Source organism: Molothrus aeneus, chromosome 8, assembly GCF_037042795.1.
Source record: "Molothrus aeneus isolate 106 chromosome 8, BPBGC_Maene_1.0, whole genome shotgun sequence".
In the NCBI taxonomy this organism is placed as follows: domain Eukaryota; kingdom Metazoa; phylum Chordata; class Aves; order Passeriformes; family Icteridae; genus Molothrus; species Molothrus aeneus.
Genome location: NC_089653.1, coordinates 28,244,671 through 28,261,343, shown reverse-complemented (window position 1 = coordinate 28,261,343; position 16,673 = coordinate 28,244,671). Strand labels below are relative to the sequence as shown.

At 41.1% G+C, this 16,673-nt stretch overlaps 1 protein-coding gene across 1 annotated transcript in view; it reads left to right on the top strand.

The window, feature by feature from the left end:
• The first annotated feature begins 1,173 nt into the window (after positions 1 to 1,173).
• ABLIM1 (actin binding LIM protein 1) overlaps positions 1,174 to 16,673 on the top strand; it is a 142,719-nt gene continuing 127,219 nt past the window's right edge. Inside the window, exon 1 of the mRNA XM_066555000.1 lies at positions 1,174 to 1,223. Coding sequence (XP_066411097.1) covers positions 1,184 to 1,223 — 40 coding nt within the window. The 5' untranslated portion in view covers positions 1,174 to 1,183. The remainder of the gene's footprint in view (positions 1,224 to 16,673) is intronic.

The following is a 16,673-nucleotide window of genomic DNA, read 5'->3' as shown; positions in this document are numbered from 1 at the left end:
TGGGATTCTTTTTTCAGCAGCATCTCTCAGTCCATAATAATACACAGAGGAGAGTAAGTGTGTTCTAGAGAGGGCTTCAGGTTGCAAACTGCCAGTTTCTGCACCTTGTGCTTGGCTGCTTTTCAGTCAAATTCCCAAGGATGAGGGTTAAACAACTTCTCTTTCAGTCTTTCCTCTCTTCTTCCTCCAGGGGAACAGAACTTGAAGGCTCTAACCATTTGCATGGGTACAGGGGAGAAAGAGTGGAAGAGGAGAATGTGCAGCTCAGGAGGGGAGAGCAGAAATTCAGCAAGAATCTGAAGCAGTTAAAGGAGACAGCTTAAGGGTTCTGGGGATGATTTAATGGACATGGAAAGGAACTGGGAAAGCAGACAAATGGAAAGGAACTGGAAGTAATTCTGGGGACGGTACTGCCAAGAGGATGTAACAAGGAGGTAGGGCAAACCCGATGGTGCTGAGGATGTTGGACACAAATCAATCAGAACAAAAAGATTCATTAATTCAGCTGCTCCAGGAACAGTTTGTCTCTGGGTATGTGCAACTGCGTAGAAGGAAATGCCTGGAAGTCTGCACTTACAGTCAGCCTAATTGCCTCTGCTGGGAGGGGTGTTGTGGGAACAGAGGGAAGATGCCTGGGACTTCAGTTTTCCCTGCTCTAAGTGAGTGTGAAAATGGGTAAAAGTGTTTCTTTGACAGGCTCTTCCTCCCTTGTTTAGGTGCAGTATAGCCATTAAACAGCAGCAGTGGAGTGGAGATGCGATGAAGAATAAAACAGACAGAAAAGAGTCTCAGGACAAAATGACCTCTGGTTGCAGTCAACCTTTAAGGCTGCTGGTTAGGATCCTTTTGTATGAAAAAGAAAGTTATCAATAATATCAGCTGATCTGAGATGGGCAGAACATTAAGGCATGTCAGTGTTTGAAAGACAGCATACCAAGGTCTCGGTTAGTAATGGAATAATATCTAGAGGAAAATACTCACTCTTCCTTTAAACTGTTTGGGAACACAGACACACCTATTCTGCTTGGGCCACTCCCTTTCATGCTGTTCAACCCAGGAAATAGTAGGAGTGGAGCCATAGAGTGAGCCACCTCTGGAGGCTCTCCCTTGTTCCTCCAGCTTGCCATCCTCCTCTGTGAGGCTGTGGCTTTTGGGGTGCAGGAACCACTGCCTGAGAGCACAAATGGAACTGGAAATACACCAGAGCTCTGCAAACAGCAAAGGTTTGTCCTGGGCTATTGCTCTGTGTAAATCTCTAATGATAAATGACAGGTTAAGCCATCCACAGGACATTGGTTCTTGGATTTACAGAGGGAAATCAGGCTGAGGAGCTTCTGTTGGACTGAAGTTGGGATCTTTCTGATAAGAAAAGCAGTTTCTTTATTTTGGTTTGTTTTTCTTTACTGATTTAAGAGTTGACCACCTCCCCAGGCTGGTGCGCTTTATGAGCAGTGGACTTTGTTACTTGGCTGAGCAGTGTGTGCATGTGCCCATGTGCTGCTCCTCTGGAATGGATATCTGAGCAGAGGGAGCAGAGCGCAGCTCAGTGGAATTAAACAGGCTTTTTATCCAGCTCTGATTCCCTGTGTATTTTTGTAAGAGATAATTCACTGCTGCCTTTTGAAGTTTACCACTTTCTAGCTAAAGATGACGACAGCATGCTGGTGCTGTGGGGTGAGTTCTGCAAAAAGAGCTTTTAGAGTTCTGTAGTGGCAGGTGGCAGAAGAGTTCAGAGTATTGCTAATTGATGCTTTGAAAGAAAAGCTGGTAACGTGTCAGTGTTAGGTGCTTTTGAGGTGCTTTTGAGGGCAGATTTCTTTGGTGTTTAACCTCAGGGAGCCTTGTGCAATCTGTGTGTTACTGGCTGAGCACACCTACAAGTTCTTGTCTGTGCTGCAGCCACCTGTCACTGCTGCTGTCCCTGCACAGCAGGCAGGAGGGGTGGCTGTGAATTCAGTGCCTCTTGCAGGTGTGTGCTGCCTTTGCCTGGCTCAGGGATGACTGTGCACCCACCTGTAGCAACCTGCAACGAGGTGAGACTCACCTAAAGCACATTCAGCACAGTTTTTTATGGTGGTGAGTGCTACAGAGTTGCTCTCTGCATCCAAGAGGCATGCAAATCTTAGTTTGCTTAGTAAACATTCCCCTTTTTTTATACCACAGTCTTAGATAAAGGAGGAGGAAGAGGCATTAAGTATAAAAATATATATTTTGCTTTCTTGGGAACTCAAGTGTGGGTAGTTGCTTTCTCTGCTATGCTTGGACAGATAAATAAATGCTTGGGGTGCCCATTTGATTTCAGGGGTTAGAGGCAGAAGAAATAAAGTCCTGTTGTCTTCTTTGCATTGTCTAATGCAGTATTTGTCTCTTAAAAACAGATATCATCTACCTCTGTGGGTCTGGAGATTAAAAAATGTGCAGGTAGACATATCGAAGAATTGTGTACACCTCTCTATGAAAAGTGTCCCTGTACCTTAAAAAAAACCCAACAAAACAGCAGAAAAATACAACTCAAATTTTCTACCAACTGTAACAAGAAAAAATTATTTTTTCATCCATTACTAGTTAGTCTTTGTAGGCCAAACACCTAACCTAATGTTGATTTAGATATAGCAGTTTTATTTCTGTTCATTCTCTCAATGTGGGCTGAATTAGGTGTGCAAAATTCCTTTTTCCATCCTTATTTCTTTCTTAATTTGTTTTTAAAATACTATTTTTATTTATTTTTAATACAGATTAATCTCCACAGTGTAGAGTGCAATAGCATTTGGTTAAAATCAGCAGTTTCTGTATACTCATAGATGTGGCACTTGGGGCCATGGTTAGTGCTGGGTTAACTGTTGGACTCCATGATCCTGGAGGTCCTTTCCACCCTAAATGATTCTGTGTTTCTCTGATTCTATGATATTGCTGTGATGTGGGAAACACCACATCATGATGTGAATTTAATCAAATGAATATGTGATCCCCTGGTCCTGTGGGGATTCATTATGGTGAGGTCAGGCTGAATCTCTGCTTCTCTCTCCCTGACCAGATACTCTGAGAACTGGGAAAACCCTGCTTGAGCCTCTGCCTGCTTTGGTTGGTGCTGGTGATCTCCTGGGTGGGGATGGAAATCCCTTCTCTCTGCTGGGTCCCAGTGGATAAATTCATGATTGCCACACTGAGAAAGCACAGAGGAGACAATTGATCCTTCTCCCTGCTGCTCTGTAGCTGTTTGCACTTTTTCTTCCCTAGTGTTAGGAGGGGAGTCAAGCTGTCTTGAAATCTAATATATAGAGAGATAATTGCTTGTCATTTCATTGAAGTTGGTAATGAAAACAGGTTGCTAAGTTTGACTTCTATTTTTAAACAGTTTCACAAGCTGGCTTTTCTCATTCTAGAAAAATGATCCCCTGATTCTATTTGTCAGCTGTCCATTTTGAGGTGGAAGGCTTGACCTCATTCTGATGATAGTCCAGTAAGCAGCAGGAGAACTGAATTTTATTTTCCTGTTCAGAATCAATTAATTGACTCCAGGAACAGTACTGTGAGGATCTGGATTTCAAAGAAAGCATAAATCTTGGGGGAAAACTCAATAACAATCACAAAACCACTACAAAATGGTGCATTATCTTCTAATTAATTCATAGTTAAAGAGGAAATAACTGGGAGCTGCCAACTAGTTTCAGTCTGAAAATATGCACAACATATGTTTATAACATAAGGTTTTCTACTGATAAATGCTGTTGTGATCAGCACCTGTTTTAACTGATTCATCTGAAAATTTTGCTTAGTTCTGCCTAAAGAAGTTCATCAATCAGTTTTTATTCACACAACCTGACAGGATGGCTGGTTTGCCTACTTTCTTTAATTATTTTTGTTATTGCTTAGCTCTTCTTAATTGCAGAACTATTTCCCAATCAAACCAAGGCAAAACTCTGACTAAAAAAACTGAAGATGCCTAGAGAGTGTTAATACCAGAAGGGATTTTGAAGCTGAACTGCATAGAAAAAGGATTTTTTCTTTTGGTCATTGATTTGTGTCAGTGGTAAATCTGTGTATTAAACAAATACCACAGTGGTAACGTCAACACAAATAAAAGGAAACTTAAGTTTTGCTCTAGGCTGAGGGAGTGTTTACACTTAAAAAACCCAAACCAACCACCCTCCTAGTATGTACTATTAATAGTTGTTTACATTCTGCAGAAGCTGAAGAATCAGGCATCTCATTCAGTTACATTCAGGCATGAAGTAACTGTTTAGATGCAATATGTAATGTATTTTTAATACCAGGAATACCATGGTGTTGGCTAAGAATGCAGTAGAAATCCTCCCTCAAAGATGGCCAGGGCCATCTTGACTTCATATTATGTTCTAGTTACAATTAATTTAAAATTAATTTAAATCCTATGCTTGTGTTTAAAGTTCAGCTGCTGGAAAAATTATTTTACTTAGTAGCCCATGACACCTAAGACCTTAAAAAAACCGCACCTTAATTTATGGCACTTGGTCTTGCAGTGGAAGGATAAGATCAAGAAATTCTTGCTGAAGAAATAGTGCAGTAAATCATTGCTGCAAATACACTATGGTAGATATCAGTCAAGCAGTCAGAATAGTGGTCTTCAATTCTTTCTAGGTGCTCCCTTTGGCTCGTTCACCATTCCAGTAATTTATGATATCACTGGAATGATTTTTCCCACTATTGTAAGACCTTATTTCCTACTTCCTCTTGCAGAGCTGTAGCTTGCAAGATTGTGAGAGCCCTCCACTCCCACTGCAAGATCAAGACTCTTAATTTAGTGCTATCTTTGAATAACTCTCAAAGGATTTGATAGGCACAGCTTCACAACACTGTACATGTCAGGGAAATATCCCAGGATATGGCTGGTCCTGTGTTGAGTGGCACTGGAGAAGAACAAACCCAGCTGTACCTGTCATCAGATCAAGAGCATGTTTCTCCTTTGCAGTGTAGTCTCAGCTCTGGAAGTTTGCTGTGTTTCTCTGCCTGCTGCTTTTCCTGGTGGTGCCAGATTACAGCTCTTGTTTGAGGAGAGTCCACTAAACTATCAGCAAAATACAAGCAAGTGTTTGTGTAGCTATGAAATACCCAAGGGGATTAAAACCTCTCTTTATCAAATACTAGTTGGCATATGCTGTATGTTATTTCCTGCCATTAATAAATGGAAACAGATTCCAAGTGGTTTTTTCTGTCCCATCAATGTATTTCCAGATGTGTCCCTGCCTCAGTTTTGCCTGCACAGAATGTGATCCCTGTGAGAGCAGTGGGCTGCTCACAGAGTGATAATTTTGCTTAACTGACAGTTTCTTCATTTTTAACAGGGCTCTTGATCACTTGTGTGTGTGTGCAGCTGATTTAACCAGGAGATAGTGCTGACCACAAGAGGGAGGGTTCAACAGTGCAGTAGGATTTTTTTGATTAGAAAACAAAGGTTAGCCAACACAGCATATTTAAAGCTGCTTTTATGAGGAATGTTGGCAGTGGATGAACTGATCTGATGTCATTTCTGGCATCCTGTAGCAGTGCCATACTTTCCACTATATAGAAAGGTAACCTCCTATTCTTAGGTGTGATGGACATTGACAGTTTCTACTGGCTTCTGGTAGGGGCTTAAATTAGTCTTTATAGTACAAAGAAGGAGTCTCTTTTAGAGCTTCACTGATGCTACAAGAGGGCAGTGTGACTGCAGGAGCTCTTTTAGAGTTATGCCATGCTCTGAGAATGGCCTTGATGGTGGAGAATTTGGGAATTGGATGCAACAAGAGAAATAGTTCATTCTTCTGGTCATGTCTGTTGGTGCTACATTTACAGCAGAAGATCCAGTGTTAGGAGACAATGGGTAAAGTTAAACTAACGTGTTCAGGAAGCCCTGCAGTGGTCTAGAGAAGACTTTCTTCTGGTGTAATTCTTTACTCAAATTCAGCATTTTTGTAAAGTTACCATGTATGTTTCTGTAATTGTGTGACATGTCAGAAGAGACTGTAATGATACCCAGTTTATTTCAGTACAAAACCAGAGGAGTGGTGCTTTCTTTGATGTCATGCTTGTAACACGTCACTCTTTACAAAGGTACAGGAAATAAACTGAGGAATGAAAGATCTCTGAGGTTTCAGCTTTGATCTCTTTCCTTCCCAACATATTTCTGTCTCAGTTACTGTGAAGTCTGCATTGTGAAGAGGATGTTACAAGGAGTTTCTTCTCTCAGCTAGAAGAAAAATGTCAAAGTTCAAGAAAGGAAAAGTAAAGGAAAGAGTATGATTAAAGGAATTACAATAATCTTGAAAGTCTTTGCTCTGTTTAAATGAAAGACACCTAAACATTGCTCAGGAGTAGGAAAAAATCTTCCTGCTGAAGACCTGAAGAACTGCCAGCTTCTGCCAAGATCCTTCTGGTTAATTGTTCCCTAGAGGGGCTTAGGCATCTCTTTGACTTCAAGCACAGAGCTCAGCCCCACAGAAGTCGTGGGATTATTTATAAAATTGGGGATAGAGAAGGGCTTGGATTGAGTTGTTGAATCATGCAGAGTCCTGGGGGTGCAGCAGTTTTTGTGTTTATATTTCATATTGCTTTCACTGTATCTTGCCTGTGAAATGGCATCAGTTGTCAGCAATTACACTTGGCTTTTTTTGTATGTGTAAGTAAAAAGGATTGGCTTTGCTGTAAGAATCCATAGTGCACTGTTCTTGACATTGTAGATCAATAGATTAGCCTTGTGCTGCCAGGAAATAAAATGCTGAGCCATCTCATCTAATAATGCAATAGACAGATCCATTAATGCACACACTGTTATTTTATGTCTGAAAATAGATGTGAACAGAGATATTTTTTCCCATGACTAACTATTCTGAAATAAACATTGAAATAGATAAAGTAAGGTAAATATCCTTTGGTTGAATCAGGCCTTTTGTCATAACCTAACCCTTTTACTCCCAGTGACCACAGTAACAGTGATTCTGCTTGTTTGGGGAGGAATAACTAAAAATGGAATTTTCAGATGGGAGAAGATGTACAGAATTAACTCTTTGCCTTTCTTGATAATTTGGTTTTCTGTGGAAAATAAGCACTTTTAGTGTTAAATAAGGAATACAGTCTCTTGGAAAATCATTGAGAAATATGAATGAAGTTGGGAGGTAATGATGATCAAGGAGAAGCACTCAGCTGTGCTTTACATGACCTCTTTTTTAATGCTGACCAGTCACTCCCAGCTGTTATTATCTGTGGTACTTCCATAGTTTCCATTATCACAGGATCTGAAAACTTCAGTCTTTAATGTACCTATTGTTACAAATCCCTTGTGAGGGGAAAGTGATAGGGGGAAATACAATGAAAGAGATTAAGGGAATGGCTCAGGGATGAACAGCAAGTCTGTGGGAGTGCAGAGGCAGCATATTTCCCAAATCCTGTGTTAAGGCTTCCAGAGGTGGTAGACTAGCTGACATTATTAGGGCTTTTTTTCCCTAATGTCATTTCAAGATTTGATTTACTGATTGATTTTTCTATGTACTGTTTTTCTTTGTACCATGTCAGCCCAGCTGATAATTTCACATGAAGGTAGATGTCTGGTGTCTTTTTCTTTGTCCAAGAAAAAGATCATTAGATGTAATCTCAAGCATATTGTTTGGATATTTTTGTTTGTTTAATCTTTCTGCTCACTGCTTTGCTGAAGGATAAACTTGGTGGCTGTTGGGGATTGGGGAAGTGAGTCAGATTCAGTTTCTGAGCACAGAGCAAAGGGAAAAGCATTCCCAAGAGCTTGTTATGCTGCCTGTCCAGCGTTACAATGCTCTGCAAAGCTGGGCTTTTGTTACCAAAGGCTCATGTGCCATGGAAGTTATCATACATAGTTGATAACAGGAAGCAGAGCACAATGCTTTAATTCAGCTGAAAGATTTTGCAAATGTCATCAGTTGGGAAAGGAAATTGTCACAGTGTGGTCTTAGCTAAGTCTGAGATAGAAATGCAGTTGTGTTTTCTCTTGCGTTTTTTCTCGGTTACAAATTGTAACAGGACAATAAAGGGCAAAGTGATGTTTCATGTGTGTTTTGGAGTGAATACCAAGAAACCAGCACATAAAATAACATTTGCTTTCTGATTTCCAAGTTAGCTTAACAGAATGGCTTGTGTATGCAGATCCTGCTGTTAATGTATAAAACAGGTCTGATTTTCAGTGTGCCACCTGCGAGATCCCCAGGTGCTTTTTCAAAGAGTAGAAGTTTGTACAGTGATACAAACTATTCACTACACCCTATTCAGACCTGAACTTGACACTGTCCTTTCACACAGACATTGACAGACTTCATGGGCTGGACAGACTTTGTAGCAGTTCTTGAATTTGCATGTGTGTGCTGCAGAAAGGGGCGTTTGATGGAGTTTGGCTAATGATTACTTAAAGGTCAGTCGTAAGAGCAGTGGAAAAAAATGTCATGTGGCAGCTTGATAAGAAGCCTGTATGGGACACTCATGCTTAATTGTGCTGCTCAGCTGAGTTACAACACAGATCCTTTTACCTTTGACACCACTTTAACCTGAGCTACCCCTTTTTAGCCCTTTTCAGTCACTTTTTTTTTTTTCTTTTTGCCAGTACAGAGAAGCCTTGTGGCTTTGTGGTCTTTCTGTTCCTCCAGCTTACCTTAGAGAACCTTGTGTGGGTTTAAAGCAGTAAACTAACTTGGTAGAGATCTGTGGATGTATAATTCCCACCTCTGCAGGTTCTTCATAGCCTTTATCACAACAAAAGATACCTAAGCCCCATAGCTTTTTTAAACTATATATTAGGCTTTTCTAGACAGTAAACTGTTGAAGTAATGTTAAATATTAGTACTAGGAAGTAATATTAAATATTAGTAACTAGGCTTTTCAGTCTGTTGTGAATAAAATTTGCATCTAGATCTCTCTTTGAAGTGTCTGCTTAGTAGTACCAGTGCTTTATGTGGCCATCAGCTGTACTTATATGAGCTCTGCTAAATGCTTTTTCCTGGGTGGATATGGTTTCAGTGAGGAAGCAGGACAGAAAACAAGTGTAGTGTACCTGGAGCATATTTGCTTGTGAGGAACACTTGTTCTTCACTGCTGATCACCACCTGAGTCCAGAGAATTCAGCCAGAGCCATTCTGCAGTGTTTAGCCAGGCAGATGTCAGTGACACTGGAGTGATTGGCAGTGGATTTCCTCAGAGGAGCAGAACAGACACAGGTATGTGTGGCCACTGCAGCTGCCTGGCAGCAGGACTGCTGAGTCAGCTCTTGGGTGTTTTCTTCTCAGCCAGGATAACAACGAGATTGGATGGGCCTCCTGCTCCAGGGACTGAGCTGAGAAAATACCCTGTTCCTGTTGCTCCTGGCTGTGGTGCCTTAGTGCTTCTAAAATGTAGTGTGCTGGAAGTTTCCAGAGAACACAGTGGTGTTTGTAGCTGGGCTCTGCTGGGGTTCTGAGTTCCCAGAAGCTGGACAGCATTGAGAAGTGGGGCCTGGCAGGTAGTGGTGTTGCTGAGGTAGTGGTGTTCTCATAGCAGTGGGCATGCCTGCTTGCAGGAGTATCATGGAATCACAGAATTCCATGGGCTGGGTTGGGCTGGGGGGAGCATTAATGACCCTCCAGTCAAACCCTTCTGCAGTGGGCAGGGGCATCTTGCACTGGATCAGGCTGCTCACAGCCCAGTCTGCCCTGGCCTGGAATGTTTCCAGGGATGGGACCTCTGGGCAGCCTGTGTTTCACCACCCTCATTGGGTGCACTTCATCCCACTGCCCATATCACGGGTGAAAACACTTATCAGTACAAAATAACACATTTTAGTAGTGGTGGTAATTCTGTTTCTGGGTTTAAGCTAGGGGAACATTTAAATGTCTCTCTGCCCTGAGCATAATCCCCACAAAATTTCCTCTTGTGCATCATTTTGTTTCCATTTGAAAATAATTTCTGTAAACTACTGGAATAAAAGAGCTGAGATACTTTTTAAGGACTAAAACATGATTACTTCAAAAGCCACAAAATAGCTTTGCGCTACCGGTTTTTAAAGCTCAGCAAATTTTATGTAGTACCTGAATTATTAATGGAGATAAATTGGAAGAGGAAGATCTCTTATCAGCCTTAAACAAGCAGTAGTTGGTTGACTCTGCAGAGAGAGGCAGCTCTTGCTGAAGCCATGGGTGAGCAGGTCCTGGGTGAGGAGCCCTATGGGGTGAAGAGCTTCTGTCAGTATGCCCAGAAGATGACTGCCTGTTTCGGACACTTAGGTAAAGAAATTAGGATGTGCATGTGAATTTTCTGGTCTTCATTATGTGGATGAAGTTTACAGTAAATAGCTGAGTGTTTGTACATCAGCCTGCAGTCTTGAGTTAGGAAATAGTGGGTGTCAAAAAAGCTGAATGTGTGGAATAATTTTACCACAAGTTTTGCTTCTTTTTTGTGTGTGTGTATTTGAATTTTGGATTTTTTTTCCCTTTTCTTTGCTCTCATTTGTTGGTTTAGTTATTTTATTGCTTGGATAACTATATTTCATGGTAAAAGTAGATAGAGTGCTTGCTCATTTTTCATTTAAATGAAGACCCTTTTTTCCTCTCCGTTCTCTCAATATCTTTGAGAATTCTTATATGGAGAAGGTAATCCTGATAATCCTCTTGCTCTGGATGCATGGAACATTATTTGGGGCTATCTACCTGTGCAATACATGTATTACCTTCTGAAGTGGCACGTTGAGGAAAAAGGAAAATTTTATTTTGTTTTACCTTGTTTCCTGTATTTTTGTTTTGATTATTTTTTGCAACTAGGCTTTGCTGAACTGGTGTGACTGACTTCAGTTTGTTGAGTTTCTGATTGGGCTGTTTTTTGCTTTCAGTGCAAGACTAAAATCACACTGAAATGCTTTTGCAAGAACTTTAACTCTGATGACAGTAGAAATCAAGACAGCATTAATGCACTACACATTTCTGCTGAAGGGCAAGACTAATCCTCAGTGCTTCTCTGAAACATGGAGGGATATTTCCTCTTCTATGTATTTAGCCTGTGGTTTTACTATTATTCACTGTTGGCTTTTCTGTTTCTTAATTTATTTGTGGATTGCCTTCAATTTTTTTTGTTACTTCTGCTCTTGGAGAATAGTAGAAATGCTTCTATTCCTGGTTGCATATGAAACATGCATGTATTTTTATCATCCAAGCGGCCAATTGGTGTGGTGAATTCAGAGGGAATTGAATAAGAAACGTGCTTGAGACAGCTGGAAATATTTATAAATAAAATATTTATAAAGTTGAAAATGAGATAAAATATTTAAAGTAGCTGTTCTGCATAATTCCTGTCTCCTATCCAGCCAGCCCCCTGTGAAAACTGTCAGTCTGGAAAGTGCCCATACCTCACACTGTGCTCTGTGCAGGCTGGAGATCCCAGCATTGACTGCTTGGATTAGACACAGCTTTGAATTGGCAGTGATTTAAACAGGTTTTGCTGCTTGGCAGAGCCTGAGAACACTTCCCCAACACTAGTTCTGAGCTGAGCGCCCTGGATTCCTGAGCCTTTCCTTCACAAAGCAGAAAGACAGGGTTGTGCCCCTGTGATTCCTGCCTTTTTCTTTTCTCCACAGCAAGAGCATCAGAAATCAAACTATACCACTTAATTGAATGCTTGACTGAAGTGGTAGGAGATTGACATTGTCTTTTTGATTCAGACTGAATCAAAAATGTTTAGTATGTTGTATGAGGCTGTCTCAGGCCTTGTCCTTTGCCTTGGACACAAGGATGTGCTACAAACAGTCCTTTATCTGACTCACAGGCCACTGTGATGCTTCCTGGCCTTGTTATGCTTATTTCTACTGCTTGTTCCTTTATATTATATATTCACAGGATTGAGGCTTTTGGAGACAAACACGGTAATTAAAAAAAAAAAAATTATCCAAAAATCATATTGCTTTGTGAGCAGCTGGCATGGGATCTTTGAAGGTGCAGTTCTCAGACAGTGGCTGCAATAGCCAGGGCTGGAAAGGGGCAGCATTAGAGAAATCTGTCTCAGGGGAAGGAGGATCTTATTTTTAATTAAGCAGGATGTTTCTGCAGTGACATGTTAGGGTCACTAAATCCTGATCCATTGTCCCCCACCAGTTTTGGTGGTGGAAGGACACTGGATTGTGCTGCACTGGTGGATAGATCACCAGACTCTCCTACAGTGGTCACAGGCTGAGTGCTTCTGTAGTGGATATACTGGTCATACTGGTTTAGTTCTTCCTGCCAGAGCTGGTGTAATGAAACTCTTGGTGACCAGAGCTGGAGGTTGGAATCAGCAAGGGCACAGCAGAAAATGGGGAGTCAGCTTTAAACCAGTGTGTTCAAGCTCCAGCATAAGGAAAGACTTCTCTTCTGGGTATTAGGCAGCCAAGCTTTAGCAAGTGTTGCCACAGCTGGAACAGCTCCTGCAGGGCTCACCTTTCTGCTCTCTGAGGGTTGACTTGTGCAGCAGAGTCAGTGTCAGGGCAATGTGTGTGTTTGCCTCTCCTCAAAGGGCAGAGTCCACCCTGACTCAGTGTCAGTGGGGCTGGGTGCTTGTCAGATGGTTGGCGCTGCTGTCGTCGGGTGTCAACATCCTTCACCCATTACCCAGCAACAAATGGCACTCTCAGACTGAGGGATCCTTGGCTTGGCTCATCCAGCCCCTCCTGTGAGTCATGCCTCTGCTTTAAGCTCTGAACGGAGATCCACCCTCACTGGTCAAAGCCTTTGGATTTTCAGAGCTGCCTCTTCCACGGAGGGGCTGTGGAGTGCGGGTCAGTAGGTTGAGAGAATAAAAAACTGCAAAGCTTCATTTCCTCTGAAGAATGCTTAAAACATGGCATTTGCTGAGATCTCTGATCTGATACAAGATACTCTAAGGCAGAATTAGAGTTGCTCTTCCTCAAATAGACATTAGCATCACCCCATTAAAATTAGTACAGATTTATTCTGGCTTGTCCTACTGTATTCTCCATTGATGAGAAAATCCAGGAGCATGGCTGTTTAAGGGGAACTGAAATTGCACACTTGTTTTCAAGATAATAAAAAAGTCATACTACTTGAAAAATAGAAAGTAATTGACCTCATAAGATATGTGTAATAATAGATTATCAAAGTCCAGATTTATGAGATGGTATTTTCTCTTCAAAATAGTAGATAAAGCAGTCTTCTCTTCAAAGCCTATCCCCATCTGGAGTTAGTACTTGAGCTCTGAGTTTTGAGGGAGAATTAAGTGACAGTTTCTCACTGTGCTCAGCAAGCCTACTGGTAGAGTTTTTGTCACCTTCTAATTTAGAAAAAGCCTTACTGGAAGCAGTGCAATGATTACATGAGGTCATTTTGCAGCTGCAGCTAACTTCTCTGTGTTAAGGGGAGTTGAAACTGTGGGCCAGACACTGGTTGCACAGTTGTCTCTGTGCCTTTCACCGAGTAGAGAGTCTGAAGTTGCCTCTGAGCATGTCCAGGTCTGGGGTCTACCTATAACTTTCTCTTACAGATGATGAATGTTGTTAGTTTGGGGGTTTTTTTATCTCTCTCACTTTGGAATTTCCTGTGACTTTCCAGTGCCCTGTTGATGATTAACTCTGCCTTTACCCAGGGAGAAATATTCATTAGATGATTAGATTAGCAAGTCACTGGAATTGGATTAATGTAAATACTCCTTGTAGGTGAAGCAGGAGGGGTTGGCACAGTGTCTGCAAAGCCTCTGCTGTCAGCTGCACAGGAAGATGCAGAGGAAGAGCAGAAGCAAACCAATCCTTCATGGTTAGGGAAAAGCTTAAGTGCTTTTGTTTGCAAGAGGCAGTGAAAGCTGCAGAAAGGATTTCTCCAAAGAAATCTGCTTATGAAGGAGTGCCAGCCAGTGCTTGTACGTTCCTAAAAAAGAAGGACCAACGTGCTTCATCTTTGCTACAGCCTTTTCTCCCCAGCACACTGACAGACCTGGCATGGAAGGGAGCCATGCTAGATTAAATGCACAGATGTGCATTTGTAGCTTATGATGATGATGATGATTCTATAATAAGATTTTTGACACACCAAGGTTTTTTGATTTTAAACTAATCCTCTTATGTAACTCAGTTATGTTCTTTCTATTGTCCCGAATATTAATCTGATTTTCAGATACTCTTTCTGGGTTTGTTTGTGATTTTTGCATTTGCAGGGATGAGTTTCAACTGATTACAATAGTTTTAGATGGCAACCACCTGATCAAGCATACTGTTCTAATCTCTTGAAGATAATCACTAAAAATATATCTTCCTTAATCTCCTTTGGTGGATAAGAGAAAAAGAGAAGGATCTGAAAGGGCAGTGTGCCGTGCGACTGACTGCATGCACTACAGGTTGCTTTCCTTAGCTTCTTCTGAACAGAAATGCCATCTTTCCCCATCTTAAACAGCTTTGGGAAGCTGTGTGGCTCAGGTGAAGAACTGGTGCTGGAAAAAGTGAAATTTCGAAATTCAGTCAGAAGGATGTCGATAATTGAGGATGGGGATATTGCAGAGGTCTTGTATCTCATTCCCAAGCAGAGCTTGCTGAAGCAACTGCCCTACTTGAATCCAGATGACTACTACTTGTGTGAGCAGCTCTGTGACACTCCTGAGCATCTGGGTAAGTGAGGACTGCTGCCAGGTCTTGGATTTTGGTTGGTGAATAGGCTAATTGCTTTACAGTTGTGTTTTGTGTAGCAGCAAGATACTGACAGAAAGTGTGTTCAGGTGTGGAGAAATACTTCCATCACTGACAGAGGGAAAGAAGAATAAAATGCCAAGTTAGAATCTGGAAGTATTGGTGGATTTAGGTACAGCTCTCTCTGTATGTTGATCCTGGGAAAAAGCAGGGGCCTCTTCAGAAGTATTGAAGCTAAAAAACACCTTTTGAAAGCACAGCATCCTGTTAGCAGTGTGTTCAGAGCTTTCCTATGGCATTTGTGAAACTGTGTTCCCTTCTGCTTGTTTTTAACCTATTGCCAAGGAGTATTAATTGAAACTGCTTCATTCTTGAGTTGGAAGAAGTGATTAGAAGTCCTTCTGTGCTCACCTCCTTGTCATTTATCAGGCTTCTGTGGTATCTTTTATCCAGGTGCCTCCTTTTCCATTTTATGATAAGAAGTCCTAACTTATTTGGATGCTCTTTGTGCAGGAGCCAGTCCATGACTTTGATTATCCTTTCACATTTATTTTCCTAACTCTACCATAACTCTTGAAAAATTGGGTAATAAACTGTGTTCATCATGTAGCATAATGTGGATATATGCAAAGAGGTATAATTATGCTCTTTGTTCCTCCCTGTAGTTTCTAAAATTTGGTTTGTATTTTAATTAATATTGAACATTAGTAGAACTGTTAGTGGTGGGTGAACTTAGATCTGGAATTCATCAGCTTAACTGGCTTCTTACAGTCCATTACAAATTTAAAAAAAAAAAAAGTTTCCTGGAAACTCCTGTCTGTGAATGAGAAATTTGCTGTAAATGTTAATCTCTTCCAGATAAATTTAAAAGATTTTATCTTCTAGGACTTGCTTTATGGATTTCAGTTTTGATAACCCAAACTGCTTATGTGTTGGAATTTTGTCTATACTAAGCAGATGAAGAAAGCTGCTATGTGCTTGTCACTCTGTCCAGCTCCTCAAAATGTTAATACTGAGTGACTGTATTTGGTAGGCAAATATTTTTCAAAGATCTACTTTGGTGTATGACACTTTTTCTTCTGTGCAAATTGCTTTTTGCTAGTCACCTTGTAAGAGAACTGTCCCAAACCCCTATGCTGTTGCAGATAGTTACTGCTTCTGAGTAATCAATTATTTTAAAATTAACATTTCAATGAAAGCGATGCTAAAACATGGGGCAAATGTATAATGTAGCTGTGAGCTGGGAAAAAACAAATACCATTCTGCCCTGCCAGCCCCCACAGTGTTTCCTATTGGTATTCTAGAGAGAAAAAATCTACATAACAATTCAGCATTTTTATAAATCACAATTTAGAACTGACAGTTATTCGGATGAACAGTGACCAGCTATATGATCAATCCATGCAGGACTCCAGCAAAATTCTTGCCATCATAGCAGGCTGGGACCTGTCTTCTAACTTGTATGGGGCTTAAATCAATCTGGAAATCTGCAATTTTGCAGCTCTTTACTCATGTGTGAGCAATCACAAAGATAGCGGGACAGGTTTAGCATTACGCTGCAATAGATAATGCAAATAACCACAATGGATTTTCTCCTTTCACCCTCCAGTATGGGAGCTGCTATTCAATAGGGTGGGAATTGTGCTCCTGCTTTCCAGTGCCAGATATAATGCTAACTGAAAGGCTGAAAGGTGTCTGGTGCCTCAGCTTTACTTCAATTACAACAATTGGAACCAGAATCTCACCCACTTAGAATAAAAATCGGTGGAATGCCTTTGGAAAACAGCCTGGGGGTAAGTGCTGTATGTGACTTTAAGATGGGAAACATGTAAGTCTGTCTCTTAGGCCATGTGCTGCTTGGGGATTATGGTCCCTGAAGTACTACAAGATTTAGCAGCTTATAAACCCTGCTGAAGGGCAGTTTGCTGTCTCTATTTGGCATTGCAAACAGAGATTAGAAATTACACTGTTCAAAGCATTTGGAGACTCAGTAATTATTTTCCTTGCTGATCATAAGTGGAATCATAAACATCAGGAAAGGCCCATATTTTAGGTTTTTGGAAGGTCAAGA